Source organism: Lissotriton vulgaris, chromosome 10 (assembly GCF_964263255.1).
Source record: "Lissotriton vulgaris chromosome 10, aLisVul1.2, whole genome shotgun sequence".
NCBI lineage: Eukaryota > Metazoa > Chordata > Amphibia > Caudata > Salamandridae > Lissotriton > Lissotriton vulgaris.
In genome coordinates, this window is record NC_141698.1 from 1,100,318,605 (window position 1) to 1,100,341,676 (window position 23,072).

A 23,072-nucleotide genomic window follows, 5' to 3' on the forward strand; every position below is an offset into this window, starting at 1 on the left:
GATGCATTGTAGTCTTTGTAGGTGTTTGGCAGGAGACACCTTCTTGCATGGTCTGGTGCAGGAGACACCTTCTTGCATGGTCTGGTGCAGGAGACATCTTCCTGCATGGTCTCTGCAGGAGACAACTTCGTGCATGGTCTGGTGCAGGAGATATCTTGCATGGTCTGGTGCAGGAGACATCTTTGTAGAACATTGGACTGTTATGTATAAGGGAAGTCCTCTGATCCTTGTAGAACATTGGAATGTTATGTATAAGGGAAGTCCTCTGATCCGTGTAGAACATTGGCAGTGTTATGTATAAGGGAAGTCCTCTTATCCCTGTAGAACATTGGGAGTGTTATGTATAAGGGAAGTCCTCTTATCCCTGTAGAACATTGGCAGTGTTATGTATATGGGAAGTCCTCTGATCTTTGTAGAACATTGGGAGCGTTGTGTATAAGGAAGTCCTCTGATCCTCATAGAACATTGGCAGTGTTATGTATAAGGGAAGTCCTCTGATCCTTGTAGAACATTGGAATGTTATGTATAAGGGAAGTCCTCTGATCCTTGTAGAACATTGGAATGTTATGTATAAGAGAAGTCCTCTGATCCTTATAGAACATTGGAATGTTATGTATAAGAGAAGTCCTCTGATCCTTATAGAACATTGGACTGTTATGCATAAGGGAAGTCCTCTGATCCGTGTAGAACATTGGCAGTGTTATGTATAAGGGAAGTCCTCTGATCCTTGTAGAACATTGGCAGTGTTATGTATAAGGGAAGTCCTCTTATCCCCGTAGAACATTGGCAGTGTTATGTATAAGGGAAGTCCTCTCATCTTTGTAGAACATTGGGAGCATAGTGTATAAGGGAAGTCCTCTTATCCCCGTAGAACATTGGCAGTGTTATGTATAAGGGAAGTCCTCTGATCTTTGTAGAACATTGGGAGCATTGTGTATAAGGGAAGTTGTTAGACCTGTCTGACTTTTTGGCGAAGTCCCTCCTAATTTTTATTTATTTTGTCCCCTTTTTGCCCCTCATACTCTTGTTAATTTTTGTGTCTACTGACTTTTTGCAGGTGTTGGTCAGGGGGATAGGTGTTTTCTTCCCCCCTCATAATCTTTTACCTTAGGCCCAGAGGACTGTTCTGACAGGAAAATTGGCACCACCTAAAATGGTGGCTGCCAACTGTCCCAACTGTCACCAACAGAACCTGGCCATAGACCAACATAGGGCATTCCAGAACCTTCTGGTCCATTCTGGACCACTGAAGGGCAGCCTATATAAGGCGGAATGCGGGGCAGCCATTTTGTCTACCTGTGGAAGTCAGCTGGAGGACAGGTGGTAGCTAAGGGTGGGAAAAGGTTAGACTTAGGGTTGACCTCCTGAACTGGGAAGCTGCCTATTTGGTCCAACCCCCAACTCCCCTTTTAGTTATTTGTCTTGGCCCCGCTGTGGGAAGTTACTGGAGACCCTGGGCGCCTGTGTGACCCCTAATCTAGAACAGAGGGGTAAGAACAGGAGAAGGAGACTGCGAAGTAGTGAGCGCAGTCCTCTGTCCAGTATGGGGATCTGAACTGAAGAAGACTCCTGACCCTGTCATCTGCCCAGTAAGGTGGGCTGGGGTTCCAGTGCCTTAAAAGTGCACAGTGACTGTCTGCTGAGAGGGCCCCCTTGATTCCCTCCTCCCTTCTGAGGATAGGAAGAAAACTGGTGGCTGGGGTAGCGCTGTACACCCCTTACCTGTGGCAGAACTGTTGGTGAGTCGATCCCCCCTTTGAACGCTAAGGAGTAGAAGTGTGCAGGAAAGTCCCATCCCATCTGAGGAGTCCCGAGCGCTGCTGCCGAGATTGGGACCCCGGGGGCACCTTCCGCGCTAAATCACGTGTGGAGAAGTGACCCGGCTGTCAGGGAAGAGCCAGAGCGAGACGCGGTAAAACGGCGCCTTCGCGCATGCCCAAAAGCCGATTCACTGTCGTGTCAGGAAGGACCTAGGGTCGGGCAGGTCCGGGAGTAGCGTCTTCCTTTTGAGGGCGGGCGCGAGCGCTTCCGCGCATGTGGAGGAGATCAGAGCCCCGCCGGTCGTTGTGAGGAGGAGCCCCGGGCAAGCGCTACTGCGCATGCCCACGGAAGCAGCGACCCGCCAAGCAACACGAAGAGCCGGCTGCGGCCGGAGTGAGTGTCTCCCTACTCCCCTGCTCGCGCGCCACGCAGAGGAGCTGGCCGAGTAGGGAGAGGGAGCTGAGAGTCTCGGCTGTTGTTGGGGGTGATAAGCCCTCGGCCCTGTTCTCCGCTCGAGCGCCCAGCAGAGGAGCTGGCTCGAGTGAGGAGAGCACAAGGAAGCTACAAGGGAGCCTTCGCCCCCATCAAGGGATTGCCCGCCTCTGTGGTGTGCTCCGCCCCCCCCCCCCCCCCCCCCCCCCCCCCTCTGTGCCCTTCATTTTGTCATCGTGCTGCTGAACACAGAGAAGATCACATCCACGCTGTGGAAACAAGTAAGGAGTGGAGATTCAGGGGGAGTGGCGCTAGTGCCTACAGAGCAGTAAAGTAGATCCTGGTCAGTCGATCCCTGCTAACCTCAGGTTGGGGAGTAACATAAGGAAACCAGATCTAGCCAAGGTGGTGAGCTGATTAACTGAACTGTGATTCAAGTAAATGAGAGTGAGGTTCTGGCCTAATTTAAGTAAGCGGAGTACAGTCATTATCTAATCACACCTTCTTAATTCAACTGAAAAGAAACTGCATTGTGATTCTCTTTGTAACTGGTTTAATGACAAGTCAACTGTAAAGTGGAACCTGGTTAACTACATTGCTTAATAGTTTAAATGTTAATACTGTAATGATATTTGCTCGTGCTTATAAGTGAAGTGTAGTTTTCTCCCAAGATTCTAGCGGAGTATACCTAGCCTAATTGATTTTAGGGTACAGTTATCTTAATGCAGAAGTGTGATAAGAATTTGGAAATACAGTCCCTGCTAGTAATTCAAAGAGTGATATTTTGCTAGTAGTTTAAAGAAAGTGTAATTGTTGACCCTGAAAGTAATCTAAACTGCTTGAGCTATTTATATGTGAGTTACTGATTTGACAACCCAGAGCATATTATTTTTATATAAAGCAGTACGTATTTTCATATAATTTTGGTGTAGTGTTTTTCTTTTTGAGTGCTATTGCGTGAAGTTACTTTTGGGTGGTCTGCAACCTTTACACTGTGCCTCTAAATGTTAGTCTTGCCCTAGGCCAGGCTACCTAATTCCAACAGAAGTCCTCTCATCTTTGTAGCACATTGGGAGCGTAGTGTATAGGGGAAGTCCTCTTATCCCCGTAGAACATTGGCAGTGTTATGTATGAGGCAAGTCCTCTGGTCTTTGTAGAACATTGAGAATGTTGTGTATAAGGGAAGTCCTCTTATCCATGTAGAACATTGGGAGAGTTGTGTATAAGGGAAGTCCTCTTATCCCTGTAGAACATTGGGAGAGTTGTGTATAAGGGAAGTCCTCTTATCCCTGTAGAACATTGACAGTGTTATGTATAAGGGAAGTCCTCTTATCCCTGTAGAACATTGGGACAGTTGTGTATAAGGGAAGTCCTCTTATCCCTGTAGAACATTGGCAGTGTTATGTATAAGGGAAGTCCTCTGATCCTTGTAGAACATTGGCAGTGTTATGTATAAGGGAAGTCCTCTTATCCCTGTAGAACATTGGCAGTGTTATAAGGGAAGTCCTCTTATCCATGTGGAACATTGGCAGTGTTATGTATAAGGGAAGTCCTCTTATCCTGTAGAACATTGGCAGTGTTATGTATAAGGGAAGTCCTCCTATCCCTGTAGAACATTGGCAGTGTTATAAGGGAAGTCCTCTTATCCCTGTAGAACATTGGCAGTGTTATGTATAAGGGAAGTCCTCTGATCCTTGTAGAACATTGGCAGTGTTATGTATAAGGGAAGTCCTCTTATCCCTGTAGAACATTGGCAGTGTTATAAGGGAAGTCCTCTTATCCATGTGGAACATTGGCAGTGTTATGTATAAGGGAAGTCCTCTTATCCTGTAGAACATTGGCAGTGTTATGTATAAGGGAAGTCCTCCTATCCCTGTAGAACATTGGCAGTGTTATAAGGGAAGTCCTCTTATCCCTGTAGAACATTGGCAGTGTTATGTATAAGGGAAGTCCTCTTATCCTGTAGAACATTGGCAGTGTTATGTATAAGGGAAGTCCTCTGATCCGTGTAGAACATTGGCAGTGTTATGTATAAGGGAAGTCCTCTGATCCTTGTAGAACATTGGCAGTGTTATGTATAAGGGAAGTCCTCCTATCCCTGTAGAACATTGGCAGTGTTATAAGGGAAGTCCTCTTATCCCTGTAGAACATTGGCAGTGTTATGTATAAGGGAAGTCCTCTTATCCTGTAGAACATTGGCAGTGTTATGTATAAGGGAAGTCCTCTGATCCGTGTAGAACATTGGCAGTGTTATGTATAAGGGAAGTCCTCTGATCCTTGTAGAACATTGGGAGCATAGTGTATAAGGGAGCATTGTGTATAAGGGAGCATTATGTATAAGGGAAGTCCTCTTATCCCTGTAGAACATTGGCAGTGTTATGTATAAGGGAAGTCCTCTTATCCCTGTAGAACATTGGCAGTGTTATGTATAAGGGAAGTCCTCTTATCCCTGTAGAACATTGGCAGTGTTGTGTATAAGGGAAGTCCTCCCATCCTTGTAGAAAATTGGCAGTTATGTATAAGGGAAGTCCTCTGATCCGTGTAGAACATTGGCAGTGTTATGTATAAGGGAAGTCCTCTGATCCTTGTAGAACATTGGGAGCATAGTGTATAAGGGAGCATTGTTTATAAGGGAGCATTATGTATAAGGGAAGTCATCTTATCCCTGTAGAACATTGGCAGTGTTATGTATAAGGGAAGTCCTCTTATCCCTGTAGAACATTGGCAGTGTTATGTATAAGGGAAGTCATCTTATCCCTGTAGAACATTGGCAGTGTTGTGTATAAGGGAAGTCCTCCCATCCTTGTAGAAAATTGGCAGTTATGTATAAGGGAAGTCCTCTTATCCCTGTAGAACATTGGCAGCGTTATGTATAAGGGAAGTCCTCTTATCCCTGTAGAACATTGGCAGTGTTATGTATAAGGGAAGTCCTCTTATCCCTGTAGAACATTGGCAGCGTTATGTATAAGGGAAGTCCTCTTATCCCTGTAGAACATTGGCAGTGTTATGTATAAGGGAAGTCCTCTTATCCCTGTAGAAAATTGTAATGTAAATGTAAATGTAAATTGATACTTGTATAGCGCACTACTCACCCGCAAGGGTCTCAAGGCGCTTGTACGAATACCGCTGTGGAGCCCGTCCTGGCTTTCCCTGTGAGGCGTCCACTCCTGGGCACCCCCAGGGTGAAGGCCAGGCATCCTTAGCGTTGTGGGGGCCGTTGTGGAGATTAAGCAAGCTATTGCCCAGAGTTGCAGAGTGGGACTCTATGATTAGAATAGGCACCGAGGCGAGAATGATCAGGTCCGTGGAATTTTGAGCCCAAGACCCGCCGAGGCGGGTAATTGAACCCTGGTCCCGGGCTAGACCTCTGCATCAGGGTCTGCCGCTCTAACCATTGAGCCACACTTCTCCACAATGTAATGTAATGTAATGTATGTAATGTAATGTATGTGTTCTTGTAAAGCGCGCTGCTGCCCTGAGGCGTCGTGGCACTGTAGACCGCAGAGGAACCCGTCCTGGCTATCCCTGTGAGATGGTCCCTACTGGGTATCTCCAAGGTAAAACCAGGCATCCCCGGCGAATGTGGGGGGCCGTTGTAGAGATGAGGCAAGCTATTGCCCAGAGTTGCCGAGTGTGATCCCTGGTTAGAGTAGGCACCGAGGTGAGAATTATCGGATCCGCTGACCCTGGTCCACGACCCTGCCATGTCAGGAATTGAACCTTGGTGCCCAGACCGTTCTCTGCTTCCGTGTCTGCCGCCTCTAACCAGTGAGCCACACCACTCCATTGGCAGTGTTATGTATAAGGGAAGTACTCTGATCCTCGTAGAACATTGGGAGCGTTGTGTACAAGGGAGGTCCTCTGATCTTTGTAGAACATTGGGAGCGTTGTGTTTAAGGGAAGTCCTCTTATCCCTGTAGAACATTGGCAGTGTTATGTATAAGGGAAGTCCTCTGATCTTTTTAGAACATTGGGAGCATTGTGTACAAGGGAAGTCCTCTGATCCTCGTAGAACATTGGCAGTGTTATGTATAAGGGAAGTCCTCTGATCTTTGTCGAACATTGGGAGCGTTGTGTACAAGGGAAGTCCTCTGATCCTCGTAGAACATTGGCAGTGTTATGTATAAGGGAAGTCCTCTGATCCTTGAAGAACATTGGACTGTAATGTATAAGGGAAGTCCTCTGATCTTTGTCGAACATTGGGAGCGTTGTGTACAAGGGAAGTCCTCTGATCCTCGTAGAACATTGGGACAGTTGTGTATAAGGGAAGTCCTCTGATCCTTGAAGAACATTGGACTGTAATGTATAAGGGAAGTCCTCTGATCTTTTTAGAACATTGGGAGCGTTGTGTACAAGGGAAGTCCTCTGATCCTCGTAGAACATTGGACTGTAATGTATAAGGGAAGTCCTCTGATCTTTGTCGAACATTGGGAGCGTTGTGTACAAGGGAAGTCCTCTGATCTTTGTCGAACATTGGGAGCGTTGTGTACAAGGGAAGTCCTCTGATCTTTGTCGAACATTGGGACAGTTGTGTATAAGGGAAGTCCTCTGATCCTTGAAGAACATTGGACTGTAATGTATAAGGGAAGTCCTCTGATCTTTGTAGAACATGAGCAGTGTTATGTATAAGGGAAATCTTCTGATCTCCTATAGAACATTGGGAGTGTTGTGCATAAGGGAAGGGCTTTAGAAGTCTGTTAACAAAGAGAATATTTTCATTTGTCATTCCTTCAGCGGATTCTGGGTTTCCATAGCAGGATCAGGTGTGTTTTTGCAGCTTTTCGACATATTGCACACTGTTGGTTACTCAGGCAATTTCGATTTCAAAACTACATGCCCAGACAAACATTAAAAGACCATGTTCTGCTCCATGGCTCGAAGAGTCACTAACAGACATGCCAATAATATCGATTCAGGTGGAAGACTCCAATTATTTAGCTCAAAAACAAACTTATTTTTACTGCCTCCTGTCTGAAATCGCTTCTGCTTCAATAGACGTCAATTAATGAGGAATATATTTTCCCTCACTTTAATGCTCTAAAATGTTGGCATGTATGTATGTATGAAGTTAATCTCATCAGGTGACAAATTCATGTAATCCTCAGGAACATGCCTAAACGCTTCCTCCAGATAGGTCAGTATCAATAAAAGAAAGTTTCCCCGCATTTGCAGGTGTCCTTTGGCAGCTCCCAAGTCTCTTGCTTTGTTGCGGTCATGAACTCTAGTGCATCCCTTTTTTTAGGTCTCACCTGTCAACAGCACCTGCGCCATCGCTGGGAGGTTTATTGTTTACTGTAAGAGTCTTATAGCCCGCCTATTGCTTAGCATTCGTTGGCTTCATTGTCAATCTTGTTGCATTCTAATTGGCTAGTGCTCATCAATGTCACTTCCTGTTCTTTCGTTTGGAGAATGGACTAAATACTAACTGATTTAGTTTGATTAGTGTCTTCCTGCTGCTCGTCATGTGATTCAGGTATTATTTCCGTTCGGGGTGCTTTAGCCCCCAAACCCACCCGTTCGTTTTGCTTTACCCCCTACTCACCTGTTGTTCTTGTTGCAATTAGAATGGCTTTGCAGCAGGTAATAGTCATTTTTAATTCACATTGAATTCATAATTAACTGTTGTGGTCATCTCTAAATTAGACGCACAGCACCATCTTGTGACAGACTGTCACAAGCACTAGTGTTGACAACTAAGTACAAGTGCCGAGCACTGGAAACCACTGCCACAAATTAAGCAGTGCAATGGTCATTCAGTAAAGCCTAGCAGCTGAACATGATTAATGCTTAAACCATTATCATTTAAGCCCATCCTAAAATCTGCATGTCACTTTACCCTTCCAGTGCTGGTAGAGAACGGGAACACAAAAGTGTATGCATCAAGGTACACCTACACGAAGGTCTTCTCCAGACACCTTTCTTGGTTTTGCTCCAAACTGGATTGTTTTAGAATATAGATATATTTCTGTCAGTGCGGCCCTTTTTTGACTTTTGACAGCTGAGTTGGCCCTGCATGGATTATGAACATATGCTCCATATGTTATAATTCCAAATACATAGTTAACGCTCATGCAACGAAACTGCCTTAGCAGCAAAAGAAAGGCCGTGAAGTAGGTGGGTGTGCCAAAGGAAACAGGAGGAACCTAGAGCAGGCCTGCTTTGTCCCTTTGTAGATGACAAAAAAGGCAAGTCACCTAAGTTTGTGTGTCCATGAGGATGATTTGTACAAAACTTCCATTAAATATATAGCCATTGTCAGATATATGACGAATGATGGTCTGTGTTTCATTATGAGTTATACACTAGTTTGTCACATGTACAGAGAACAATTGAAATCTTCATCCATATTACAAGGCTGCCCAGGTCGCCGGGCTATGTAGACAGCAGATCATTATAGAATCCAGGGCCATCCAGCCTGGGGGCATTGGCAATATCTAAACAAAAAATATTGGTCCCAACTTACCTATTACTGTTATGTAAAATCCTAGAGAAATCCATGCTATATATTTCAAACTACGCATAACGTTTTTATGGGTTATTGTTAAATACATATGTTGTTGCAAATGTCAACGTAATAGGCAGAAATATATGGACAGGCATGCGCACTCGCGCAGATAACACTGAAGAGACTCATTCATATAGAAGCAAGGGCAAGATGTTGTATTCCACTTGTCGCAGTAAGTGGTCGCAGTTTGCAACTAGTATTTTTTCCACCAGTATTGAGTTTGAATTAGGTAGGTCGCATATTGATCAAATCCGATTTTGAATTTTGCAAACCAACCTATCTGATAGGCTTCTAGCCGGAGCTTTCTTATCTTAAAACATTCTCCAGGCATCAGCCTGGATCGCGAAAATTGATTAGGTAGTTGCAAATTGCGACTCGCTCCATTTGGATACAATCACAGTGATGGGGACTACAAAAAGGGTCAACAGACCACCATCTCTGAGAATGCATTTAAAGAAATAAATTATTTATTACAGAAGTTTGATTTCCTAAAAGGAAACGGGGCTTCTTTTAAAACAACGGTTTCTTTTTTAGATTTTGTCAGAGACAGTGTCTTGCGAGACATTTTTTTAACTTAAAGTGGGCTTTGAGGCTGTCCATTGCTTATCATTGGTTAGCTTCATTGTCACTCATTTTACGTCTTTTCAGATGCGCTTCACTTCCTCTTCTTGTGTCCTGCCCTCCCCTGGAACATGGCCCTAGTACTAGTGTTCTTCCATTGCTTACGTTTATGGGAGCTACTTTTTTCTTTTTGCTGAAGAATGCATGTGTTTGCAAGCGGTCTCCCTGCTGTGCTTTATCTCCCCCCCCGCTGTATTGCTCTCCCTTACTCATGTGCTTTTGTACCCCACCTCAACGGTTGCCCGTGATTTGTTGTGCCACATCACTCTCTGGCACCTCCAGACCAGATGGCGTGTTTCTCTTCTGTTGAGATGCAAACTCTTTTGTGGGCAATTCGTGCACTTGCAAAATACCACGCTATGAGATGCCATGCATCTACCCTCTTACTTTGAACAAAGGAAAGTTAAAGGCCCAGTTCATTCACCCTAGGACTAGATATAGAACTGGGTCTGAACCTTTTATTGGAAAAATAAAATAGGCACAGGAGACCGTCCGGCTGGCAGGCAGAACCGTCGCAGTCTTTGTTCAGGTTAGGTGCGCGTTACACAGTTTTTTGGGTGTGGTGGTGAATAGGGTACTTTTGGTATACGACGGGCCTGACAGCAGCTGAGTGGTGCCAGTACTCCTGTTGCCCTTCACTGTACTGTAAAATAAAAATGGGAACAAATGCACACTTTTTGTAGCTACCTGTAGTTTGATTAAAAACAAATTATGCAGTGTTGCGAGACATGAAAATTGACTAGTCAGTTGTCCACTCACCAAAAGGGGTTGACACCACTGAAAGCAGGCCTTTACAAAAGGAGAGGGCAGCAAGCTGATAAGAGAGGGCTGGGGCAGTAGCTGCAAAATCTTGTGGGAGAGGATGGGACAGCGAGCAGTCAAAAGAAGGTGGTCATGTGACATCTGGGTTGCAAGGTGACAACATAGGTCGGACAGGACAGACTGGGGTACCAAACTGACAATAGAGGGTGGGCAGGACCAGGGAGGAACCTTTCTCACTTGCGTACGGGTTACCACACAAACTGGAGGGTCAGTCGGCAACTTTTAAATCGCTTAAGACTTAAATTTCATTCTTAAATCATTTGTACATCTGGATGGGAATTTCTATTTGGAAGCTATGCCTACAACACACTCCTTATCCATTTCAAAACCTTGTAGGAGTCAGAAAAAAGTTATAGATTCATAAAAATGGGTTTAGTACATTGCAAGTAGCATTTTTGTAGTCGCAAACTCCAAATCTCAGAGTTTGTGACCACAACATTGCTTGTCCATTTGGCCCCTTAGTTTCTAACGGTCACATGGCATGTGGGTCATTCAGGCCTACCAGTCTTTCCGTGTCTCAGGCCTGTTGTGGGTGTGTCCAGCTTCACTTTGGATTGCCACTTCTTAGCTTGTGCGCTGATTTTCTGTCTGGTCTTGAACATCCAGAAGTAAATGGCTTAGGACAATCGTGTTACGTCCTGTCACCTATGGTGGTCATCACAAATGAACGAAGGTAATCAAGTGGAAGAAATGGACACTTGTAACAATTCTAAACCATTGGTTAGAAATACTATGGTATCCTCAAAAAACTCAATGTGTGCTGGTAATGCGGTATATTTCTTTCATCCGCCCCTACATTGTAGTTTTTGGCAGTTATCATCGGATACCATAGAGAGTGTGGGTGCCTGCCTCATCCAGAGGCTCCTCTGGTCTAGATTGCAGTGTCCAGAGATGAAAAAGTACCCCCATGAAAAAATAGGGTCAGTGTAAAAAGGAAAAGGAAAAGGAAAAGGATAAAATAAGATCGACACCTAAATTTTTTTTTAATAAATTGCTGAAGATCTTTTGATTAAAAGTAAATGAGTACTTGTACTAGATCGAGTTACTGGATCTAGAAGTGTGGGTTTCCAAAGTGTGTCGACATGTTTCAGCCCCCTTTGGCTCAACGGAGTCTGTGGGGCTTTCGTCAGGACAAAGTAGACAAACAAACATAGAAAAACTACTCACACTATTCGTGTAGTGATATTGGGTTGATTATTGGAGGGTATACATTAACCACTCGAATCTTTTTAACCTGGAAAAGATATAAACATAGACATGTTGTACAAGGATTAATATCCTAAAAACTCACTGTACTAAAGGAGAAGGGGTAGGCACCAGAGTTAGTTATAGTCAAAACTACTGGGTGAATGTTTATTAACAAAGTATAGCATGTAGATTAGCATGGTAGAGGAAAACCTGGTACAGGCAGAGGAAAAAGTGGCAAAAGTGAACAAATTACAGGGCAAGTTAATAGCAATGAGGAAAACATTGCAAGTTGATAGCAATGAGGAAAACATTCGTCAGGTCATGGTGACTTAATAGTCGGTCCTGCCTGGAAGGTGCGTTGTCCAGGTAAAAGCGGCAGCAGCTCAATGTTTAAAAGGGAGCAAAGTGTAGCGCAGGGATCCCTATGCAGTTAGAACTGACTGCGCGAGGGTGATGCCGGTGACCTCAGTGATCAAACTAAGACTCTTCTATGGACCCAAAAACAACACACTAACTGTAACTCTTCCCATGTAATATATATGGCTAATTGTCCTTGCAAAAAACTGTACATAGGGATGACTTGCAGGAAGGTCAAAACAAGAATAGGAGAACATAGAAGCAACATCCGGCTCAAAAAAACAACTACCAAACTCTGTGCCCATTTTGTAGAGGCTGGCCATTCTTGTGATGACATCAGATGGACCGTAATTGAAATGCTCACTGAGAAAACCACCAATGCTGAGAAAAAGCTTTACGAAAAAGAGCAGAGATGGGTAGACCGCTTGAAAACCAACGTCATGGGCTTGAACGATAATGTCCCCTGGCACCAGTTTGCTGCCCATTAATTTGACATCACCAAATAGGACATCCAGACTGAGTTAAGTAACCAAAATACTTCCTGTATCCCCTACCAATTTCAATACCAACTTCATCAACATTTTTTCCTCACCAGTTTGCTAAATAAATATACATAGATCGCAAAGACCGCCAGGCTGCCTCCCAATATCAAAAAATAGCACTACCAGTGTTTGTCTCCACACGCAGCCAATAAAGTTGCTATTTAAAAAAAACACTGCTAAAAACGCCTCCCTGACGCGTGTTCCACATCCGGGGGCAGAGTCAGCACAAGCGGTGAATGCGCCAATACACGCGGGTAATGGCGGCGTCTATTAGACAGGAAAGTACTTTCTTCTCATGAGGTAAGGAGATTCTCACCTTGTCTTCCCCCCCTCTTTTCCAGCTCTGGGCTTCCCTGATGAAAGCACAAAACCTTACAATTTGGGGTAAGAATAAGAAAGTTTTTGTACTTAGTCTATGTACTCTAAATGTTTCACGAGTGAGGTTTCCTATGCGCTGCCAGTTCCTAACCACATAGGGATCCAGGCGCGTCACCTCGCTCCTCTTAACTAGGTGCAACGGTAGCATTTACCTAGAGAACGCTATATTTAGGCATGCGTTTCGATACTTTGGGGTCCTTTAAGTCAATATCTTTCCTCATTGAATACAGTCAGGTGCTTTATTAGTTTGATCACTGAGGTCACCGGCATCACCCTCGCGCAGTCAGTTCTAACTGCATAGGGATCCCTGCGCTACACTTTGCTCCCTTTTAAACATTGAGCTGCTGCCGCTTTTACCTGGACAACGCACCTTCCAGGCAGGACCGACTATTAAGTCACCATGACCTGACAAATGTTTTCCTCATTGCTATCAACTTGCAATGTTTTCCTCATTGCTATTAACTTGCCCTGTAATTTGTTCACTTTTGCCACTTTTTCCTCTGCCTGTACCAGGTTTTCCTCTACCATGCTAATCTACATGCTATACTTTGTTAATAAACATTCACCCAGTAGTTTTGACTATAACTAACTCTGGTGCCTACCCCTTCTCCTTTAGTACAGTGAGTTTTTAGGATATTAATCCTTGTACAACATGTCTATGTTTATATCTTTTCCAGGTTAAAAAGATTCGAGTGGTTAATGTATACCCTCCAATAATCAACCCAATATCACTACACGAATAGTGTGAGTAGTTTTTCTATGTTTGTTTGTCTACTTTGTCCTGACGAAAGCCCCACAGACTCCGTTGAGCCAAAGGGGGCTGAAACATGTCGACACACTTTGGAAACCCACACTTCTAGATCCAGTAACTCGATCTAGTACAAGTACTCATTTACTTTTAATCAAAAGATCTTCACCAATTTATTAAAAAAAAATTTAGGTGTCGATCTTATTTTATCCTTTTCCTTTTCCTTTTTGCACTGACCCTATTTTTTCATGGTGGTACTTTTTCATCTCTGGACACTGCAATCTAGACCAGAGGAGCCTCTGGATGAGGCAGGCACCCACACTCTCTATGGTATCCGATGATAACTGCCAAAAACTACAATGTAGGGGCGGATGAAAGAAATATACCGCATTACCAGCACACATTGAGTTTTTTGAGGATACCATAGTATTTCTAACCAATGGTTTAGAATTGTTACAAGTGTCCATTTCTTCCACTTGATTACCTTCATACCTACCTGGGGAAATAAATGGACATTAATTCCTCCTCCCTACCCTCTTGATTATATGCATGATCACAAATGAACATCTGGAGATTAATATCTGACTTGACTTTAGTGTTCCAAGGAGCTGTTAGGTTGACACAAATGTTGGGTTTAATACACGTGTTTTTACTTTTCCATAGGTGATGTCCCTCAATCCACTGGTCCTCCGGCTCCCTTACCTGCCCGGACTCTCACCGAACTTTCAGGTAACACCTATTGTTTTCTCTTTTGCTTGTCTCTCAACTCTCTGCCAGTCATCTTAGTGAACCAATCATCTACCCATGCCCCTTTTCCCCCCCATTCCTCATCAACCTCTGTTAGTTTGACACCAATGTTTTGCTGTAAAGAAACCGTGCTACACCAGATCAACACTCAGACAAACAACTCTTAAAGGTGTAACATGGGAAAATATCAGTAGCCAGGGTATCAAATGCGCAAATCTTTCAGTATCCCCATGTAAATTATTAATAATCTCATGGTGCTCCAAGGGGAAAGGGTAGCCACATATACCCTTAAATGTGAAGTGGACAAGTTCCACAACCTGAGCAGATATCCACAGCCTCTGAGCAACACAACATTCAAACAACAATATTAAAAACAGTCTGTGTTCTTCATTCTGTAATCCTTTGTCTTTTTATTATTTCACAAGTATGGCTTTGAGGGTCCTTGTTGAGGTGGGGACTCTGCGCGAAGGTTCCTCCATCAGAAGTATGGCTCTGAGAGTCCTTATTGAGGTGGGGACTCTGCAGGAAGGTTCCTGCATCAGAAGTATGGCTTTGAGAGTCCTTTTTGAGGTGAGAACTCTGCAGGAGGGTTCATCCATCTGAAGTATGGCTTTGAGAGTCCTTGTTGAGGTGAGGTCTCTGCAGGAAGGTTCATCCATCTGAAGTATGGCTTTGAGAGTCCTTGTTGAGGTGAGGTCTCTGCAGTAAGGTTCGTCCATCAGAAGTATGGCGCTGAGAGTCCTTGTTGAGGTGAGGTCTCTGCAGGAAGGTTCATCCATCTGAAGTATGGCTTTGAGAGTCCTTGTTGAGGTGAGGTCTCTGCAGTAAGGTTCGTCCATCAGAAGTATGGCGCTGAGTCATTGTTTAGGTGAAGACTCTGCAGGAAGGTTCCTCCATCAGAAGTAATAGTTACTCAACCTTTGACAGTAATATTTCTTGTGGAGGCCTAGTCCTCCTGCATATGCCTCTCCACTCTCCTCTCTGCTGATGAGTCAGTGCTGTATATAATAAAATCAAAAGGAATGAAAACATGTTCTGATGGATACATCTGCCAGTGGATTCCTCACCTTGTGAATATCCCCTGCGCCAGCAGCATTCCGATTTTTTTTGTAGGTCTCCACGCTGACGAGGGCGACTTCACAGAAGCATGGCTCTGCTCGCGACTCCACTGACATCACTGGAGCCATAAGAGAGCCTTGTCGGCGTGATGACGTCAGTTCCTTTTTTTCCGCGCCGTCGACGCTAAGTTTTCTTGGACTCTCCGTGGTTTCACTTGCTACTTTGTGTTTCTAGATTGTATTTCTGGCCATCTCTCGTTTCTTTCTCGAAGATGTCATCGAGGAAGTCTGGATTCAAGCCCTGCAGGGAGTACAGAGGACACATGTCCATTACAGATCCTCATGGAGATTGTGTCTGGTGCCTGTTATCGGATCACAACGTTGAGGGATGCGCCTGCTGTAGGAAGATGAACCCGAAGGCGTTAAAAGAAAGAGAAGCTAAACTCTTCATGGCGAAGATGAGGAAGGAGAAAAGAGGTCAAAGAAGGTTGAGGTCACGTTCTAGGTCAACGTCGGGCTCGAAATCGACATCGGACATGCTTCAAGATCTAAGTAGTATAAGAAGAAATAGAGGCATGGATCTCGACGCCGTTCAGAAAAGGACACAGCTCTGAAGTCGACCTCTCCAGCTCCTCAGGGTCGTAAAGACTTTGTGTCGCCTTCTCCCTCGAATCAAGGTTCTCCTGTAAGATCGGCTTCGCCTGCGACCTCACTAGCTCAGTCTCCGACGCCGGCTCCATCTCCGACTCCGGCTAATTCTCTAGCTCCGGTGGAAGAAGCTCCAGCGCCAGCTCGACTCCTGTGGCTCCACCGTCGGCGCTGGTTGGCCCCAGTCTGGTAAGGCCTACGCCTGAGCCTTCTCCAGGCACTTATTCCCCTCTCCCTGGCCAAGATCCATTGCATTAATTAAATGCGATGTAAGGAGTCTTTCAAAGGGCGATGAATCCCACCGGAGCACCTTCGGGTCCCATTGGTCCTATGGCATTTAATCTGGGGGTTCCTCAAGCTTTTGGTCAGGCTCCCTTTATGCCATTTCTTCCAGCGGCGCCGTCCTGGCATTTCCCGGCGCCGAGGACATCAACGCCGTTCCCTTCTTCTCCGGCGCCGTCTGCCAGACCTCGTTCAACTCAGGCTGTGCCTCCGGATCCGTGTTCGGCGCCGGATCCGTCTGAGTCGTGTCTGGCTCCACCGATGCTGGTTCTGAGAATAAGATCTAGGAGAAAGGCTCAGAGGATTTTAGAAGAGCAGATGTTTTGTTTGGAAGAAATGGAGGAAGGTGAGATTCAAGAGTCGGATGACTTATTTGAAGACTTGAGGGAGGCAAGTGGCCTTGATATGTCTCCAGAATGGGAGCTTTCACCTCCATCAGATGCTCCTTCAAAAGATGTGGCTCCTCACCACATGGTTATAAGGAAGGCAGCAGAGCTTTTAGACCTCCAGCTCCCATGGCTGAATTTAAGTCGAATATGTTGACGGAAGTACTTCTGTCTCCTTCCACTGTGGTACAGCCTTTGCTGCCATTCAATGATGCCATCACTGAGCCTGTAATGGAGGTTTGGCGTAAGCCCTTTTCGGCTACGGCAGTTTCAAAATCTGTTGCCAGGAGATACAGGGTGGTTCCAGGGGATCAGGACTTCTTGACATCCCATCGTTCTCCTGAGAGCCTGGTGGTTCAAGCTGCCTGTTCCAAAAGATCTTCTGGGGCTTTTCCCCAAGTTCCTGGTGATAGGGAGTCAAAAAGTATTGACCAGTCTGCATAGAAGGTGTTCTCCTCGGCAAGTATGGCCTTGAAGTCCACAAATGCCACCTGTCTTTTAGGTCATTACAGCCATGCCCTAATGGACTCTGCGAAACAGCTTGCCCCTAACTTGTCTGAGGAGCACTGACAGAATTTTAATGAGGTCTAGTCGGACACTCAAGCGGCTGCTCGTCAAGTGATTCAGAGTGGTCTAGATACTGCGGACTCTGTTGCCAGGATCATGGGGTCTTCTGTTGCCACAAGAAGTGGTGCTTGGCTTAAGTCATCGGCGTTCTCCCCGGATGTGCAGGCAACACTTTTGGACCTCCTTTTTGATGGTTCTGGGCTGTTTGGAAAGAAAGCAGATGCAGCCATGGATAGATTCAAGGACAGCAAAGCCACAGCCAAGTGTCTGTGACTTCAGGCTCATCCTAGAGGTTCCTCTTACAGGAGATACAGAGGATTTGGGAGGTCGTCCTTTCAGACCTACAGACCACCTCAGCAGCAGCAAAACACCTTGTATAAGTCCTACAGGGGCAGGAACAAAGGTCGCCCACGAGGTTGTCAGCCCTCCTCCTTCTCTACCTACCCCCCTCTTACCACAGCAAAGCAGCCCTAGATCCACCATTCTGGATCATGTTGGTCCTGTGGGGGGTCGGCCTACTCATTTTCTACAAGATTGGGATTCAGTCACTACAGACCTTTGGGTTCTCAATCTTGTAGAGAATGGGTATGCTCTTCCCTTTCTGGAATTCTCTCCAAATTACCCTCCTTGCCAAGGGGCTTACTTGGAGGACCACCTTCTTCTCCTGCAGGATGAAGTCCTAACTTTACTGAAAAAAGGTGCGATAAAGGTGGTTCCAGAGCGGGAAAGGGGTTCAGGGATGCTACTCCTGGTATTTCCTGATTCCCAAGAAGGATGGCAGGTTACGTCCAATCCTGCATCTCAGGATCTTGAACCTTTTTCTGAAGCAGGAGAAGTTCAAGATGTTCACCCTTGCGCAGGTTCTTCAAGCGCTGCAACAGGAGGATTGGATGTGTCGATCGACTTGCAGGGCGCGTATTTTCATATTCCGATGCTGAAGTCGCACAGGAAGTATCTCTGTTTTACGGTAGGGTCGCAACATTATCAGTTTGCGGTTCTCCCGTTTGGACTTATTACTGCACCTCGAGTCTTCACCAAGGTGATGGCAGTGGTGGCAGCCCATATCAGGAGGTCAGGGATTCCAGGTTTCCCCTATCTGGACGACTGGCTGATCAAAGCAGAGTCGCCAGAGAAGGTGCTTTATTATCTGCAGGTTACAACTCAGCTGTTGTACAAATTGGGTTTTTCAATAAATGTGCCCAAGTCTCACATGGTGCCCTTTGAGCGCAACCTGTTCATAGGGGCGGTACTGGACACTACTGTGTGTCGAGCATTCCCACCTCCACAAAGGATTCTCGACATTCAGGAAATTATTCCCTTGTTTTACAATGGAGCGGTCGTTCCAGTCCTGAAGGTCCTTCGCCTGCTCGGTCTGTTTGCTTCCTGCATTCTGTTGGTCAACCATGCACGCTGGCACATGAGGACGCTCCAGTGGTGCCTCCGCAGGCAGTGGTATCAGCACAACGGAGATCTCAGGGAGTCTGTGAGTATCTCCAGAGAAGCTGCAGCGGATCTGTCTTGGTGGAGCGTGGAGGGCAATCTGTTTCAAGGAAAGCCCTTCCAACTACCTCCTTCGGTGGCCACAGTGATAACGAATGCATCCACTCTAGGATGGGGTGCTCATCTGGGGGACCTGGAGATCAAGGGTCTTTGGTTTCCAGAGGAAAAGTTGCTTCATATCAACCTTCTAGTATTGTGGCGATAATGTTTGGCGCTCTAGGCCTTCCTCCCTTCCCTTTGCAGTCAGTCGGTTCAAGTCCTGACGGACAACACTACTGCGATGTTGTATGTCAACAAGCGGTGAGGAGTGGGGTTGCATTGTCTCTGCAGAGAGGCTCTGCGTCTCTGGTCCTGGGTTCAGGACCATCAGATTTGTCTGATGGCAAATCATCTGGCCGGAGTTCTGAACGTGCGTGCAGATAGTCTCAGTTGGCAGTTCTCTGCTGACCACGAGTGGAGGCTTCATCCGGAGGTGGTTCGTCACGTCTTTCGGACGTGGGGAACTCCTCAGGTGGACCTGTTTACCACTTATGAGAAAGCTCACTGCCCGTCATTCTGCAGTCTCCAGTATCCGATGCAGCGAGCTTTGGGGGACACGTTTCAGTTGTGTTGGTGCTCACGACTCCTTTACGCGTTTCCTCCTATACCCTTGATTCCTCGAGTTCTGAGGAAGATTCGCCAAGACCGGATTGGCCAAGAAGAGTGTGGTACACAGATCTTCTCCACCTCTCCTCGTGCCCTCCGCTCCGTCTTCCTCTCAGGGCAGACCTCCTCTCGCAATCGAAGGGGTAGCTTTTACACCCCCACCTCCAGAGCTTACACTTTCATGCCTGGAGATTGAACGGGCAATCTGAATTCTTTTTCTCTTCCTTTTGACGTGTTGGACGTTTTTTTGTCCACCAGACGTCTCTCCACCAAGTCTATCTATTCCTATAGGTGGTCCAAGTTTGTTCATTGGTGTGGGGGAATTCTATTGACCTTTTGAGGGCTCGCTTATCCAACATACTTCAATTTGCTCTTTCTCTAGCCCAGCAGGGCTTTGCTGTGGCTACTGTGAAGGGCTATTTATCGGCTTTGTCGGCATTCCTTTGCTTGCCGGACCAGCCGTCTTTGTTTAAATCACCCATTGTGTTAAGGTTCATTAAGGGCCTTACTAATAAATTGCTGCCCACTCCCTTTATTGTGCCTCAATGGGACTTAAATCTTGTCTTAACCTACAAACCATACTCCACAAAAGCAGGGGTCCCTCAAGGTTCTTTCATCTCGCCCATGCTTTTCAACATCTACATGAAGTCATTACCAGGACGCTCCTGATTGTGGTTTCTGCCGGTCTGCCCGCATCTTCCCCGGTGGGACCGGAGCCCCGGGGTTACTCTCTCGACCACCGCAGCTCTTACCAAGCCTTCAACAAGCGGTTCTTTCTTCATAGCGCCAACGAGCCTGCAAGCGCAGTGGGTGGGAGACTACATGTTCCAGGTGCCCCGGCGCACTACCAGCTGCTGCGAGTGAGGGGGAGGCGTGTCCACCGCGCTATATAGCGCTGCCTCTCCCCCCGCAGTGCGGGACGCGCACGGGTTGCGCCCGGGCAAAGCTCTGGCTAAGGGCGGGCCCGTCCTAGCCCATCAAAGCCAGGAAGAGGCATGGCTAGGCTCGGTCTCGTTCAACTGCCCTAGAACCTCGATTCAAAGGTACTGTTGTAACTTCAAATCTCTGGACTGCCTTTAAGAACTCTTCATTTATTCTTTTTCTTTATCTGGCATTTAAACTATCAGTGGGCACATCTTTCTCCGCCTGCGTAATCTGGTCGTCATCGATAGATAGACAGTTACATAGCCTGTCCATTGCCAGTAATGAGGAAAAGGAAAGCAATGGAGGGTTCTGGGGGAACCAATGGGTTACCAGCAGGGCTGGGGAAAAGAAAAAGGCTGAGGAAACATCCAAAACACGCCGCTGCTAATTGTGTGCTGGACAGGATTAATGATCTGTAGGCTTTCCTGTTTTCAGTTTCTATTCTTGGTAAATTCTGGTGGTGTTTTTTCAGTGTTTTCCAGTGACTTCCAAACCTTAAAAAAACAGTGCTTTTCAGTGGTTACTCATTTTCGCGCCCAAAAAATCAACTGAAACAGTGTTTTACCGGTGTTTGTGGAAAGCTTCACTTTTATTATTACTTTTTCGGTTTTCTTCAGAAATGGTTTACTGCTCTACATTTTAGAAGTTAATACAGTCATGAAATACTTTCCATTGTCCTTTGATTCTGCAGCTCAGATTTAACAAGCATTTACAATGCAATAGGTCTTGCATTTAAGCGATTGGCATTGTAAAGGACAAAGCCTTTTATTTATGTTTTAAAAATAAAAATAAAAGGCATTGTTATTTGCAATGTCAACAGCTCAAACTTGCTTAAATGCAAGACCTATTGCATTGCAAATGCTTGTATTAAATGTAAGCGTGAATTGGTCACTCAGCGTTTGTCAATAAATATACGTAGGGAATTTATTTAATTGCAATGATGAAACTGCAGTGTGGCGGAAGGGGCATATGCAAGTAAAAAAAATGGGGTTAAGAAAAAGACGTCCTCTAGCAAAAAATAATAAGTATGTGGGGCTTTGTTTTTGCACTTTGTTTTTGGCCAACAGTGATGGTAGCTTTTGCTTTTTTGACTGCTCTCCAACAGGATTGTGTAGCAAGTGCTGAAATGCAATAAGGTACTGTTAGGTGCACCATGCCAATAGGTCTAACCTTTGGGACCTTATTATTTAGTTATGCAGCACAATTTCCTTGGTGCAACAACATTAACTGTTGCATGGCTAAACACTTATAAGGTCCCAAAGGCCAGACCTATTGGCTATGCCAATGCTGGTTTTTAAACCCATGTTCTTGTTGCTTGCCCAGGCGTTTTCTGGCTGCCGATATTTGCTGAGTGTTATACATGGAGATGTTACTTTTGAGCCAAAGTCAAATGTGATGTAACACAACATAAGTATACAATCCCGCTGCCTACCTCATTTGATCCCAACACTAATCAATAACACATTAATTTGTGAATCTCAGAAAGAAAAGAACGAAAATAATGTATAATTGTACGCAAATAAAACTACTTGAATGTTAAAAAAACAGCAACACTTTGCAATTTACGTGGTGCTTGTTTGTGTAATTAGCCATATTTTTAAAGCGGAAAGTAGCCAATGTAATCACATCGGCCCAACTCAACAGTGCTCATTTTTATCGACTTCAGAAGGATGAAGGGTGGAATCCGCCTTGTGGTGGTTGCTGCTGTGGCCTAACTCCGGAACCCGCGTGGGAACATTTAACTGGGCTTGCTTTCTTGCCTGTGTGGCAGTTTGCATTCCTATCAATAACAATTACAATCCCTTAAAATGTTAGTTACATTTAAACACTCACACTTAGTTGCAGGAGCACTGTTCGTTTGATTACAAATGTGACCATTTCTGTTCAATCATAAAGCAAACCCTCTTTATTTTTAAATCCTCTGCCCCATGGTCCCAAGACGGGAAGGAGGAAGGGAAGTGTGGCACTGTTCATCACCCCTAGGACAAGGGGAAAAGGCAGTGCTAAGGGTACCTAAAGACAAGCAAGAGTTAGCAGTTGCAACTCCTGGCCAACCGTGACTATAGTGCTGCTGTTGGGGGCCTTGTACACTGAAACACGTCAAGAGGGGGCCTTGGTTAATGTTATGCAGCTAGTGAGACGTCTCGAGAGCACAGGCATCAAAGTAATACCAATACTACGAGAGAGCAGAAAAAATGTAGGATGAAGACAAAGATAACCAGCTATACAGGTGTACTGCTTTTTTAAATAAAGACGATTATGCGGCTTAAAAAAAAAGAAAACAGAAGTAGTGCAAACGTTCTTTTAAGTTAGATGGGAAAGCAGAAGTTCGCTGTATGTCCTCCACAAAAAAATAATAGATTTCAAATAGAAGCCTGGGTGGAACTAGTTGGCAGAAGCGGGAGGCTGGGAGAGGGCATCTATGGGAAGAGGGTGTGGGAGGGGAAAAAGCAGCGAAAGTCACGTCAAGGGAGATGGCACCACAGCCAAGCAACAGGACATTGGGCACAAGACGCCGTAGAATTTGTCTTCCATCACTCCCTCTCCTTCCTCCCTACCATTCCTCGAAGAACTACGTACTGAGAAAAAACTGTGGAAAAAACAGCCACTGCCATCTTAAAAATAAAACATGCAGATCACGAAAAGGAATGAACTACATGAGGGAGAGAAACAAGCCCACGTAGCCCATCGTGTTTAATAATTTGGAATAAAAGGTGCGCTCCTTTTATCCAGCGTGGGGTCAGGGCATGCCGGCATGGGAAGCGCACACGTGCGATGGTCAGAAGTACACATGGCTAGATGCATGATGACACTTGAACAAATGAGAGATGGTACCAATTTTATTTCATAATGCAATAAAATTTCATTATGCACTTTTCGTGGTCGTAAACTGGTCCCAGCCAGAGGTGTTAGGGTGCTGTGGGAACAAACAGACATTGCACACTCTCTACTCCACCATGC

The 23,072-nt window shown here is 45.5% G+C and overlaps 1 protein-coding gene across 3 annotated transcripts in view; it reads left to right on the forward strand.

The window, feature by feature from the left end:
• Window positions 1-23,072, forward strand: part of TBC1D5 (TBC1 domain family member 5) — a 1,888,005-nt gene that overhangs the window by 1,617,385 nt on the left and 247,548 nt on the right. For all 3 annotated transcript variants that reach the window (XM_086942181.1, XM_086942182.1, XM_086942183.1), the window contains one exon: window positions 14,018-14,083. In XM_086942181.1, coding sequence (XP_086798307.1) covers window positions 14,018-14,083 — 66 coding nt within the window. The remainder of the gene's footprint in view (window positions 1-14,017; window positions 14,084-23,072) is intronic.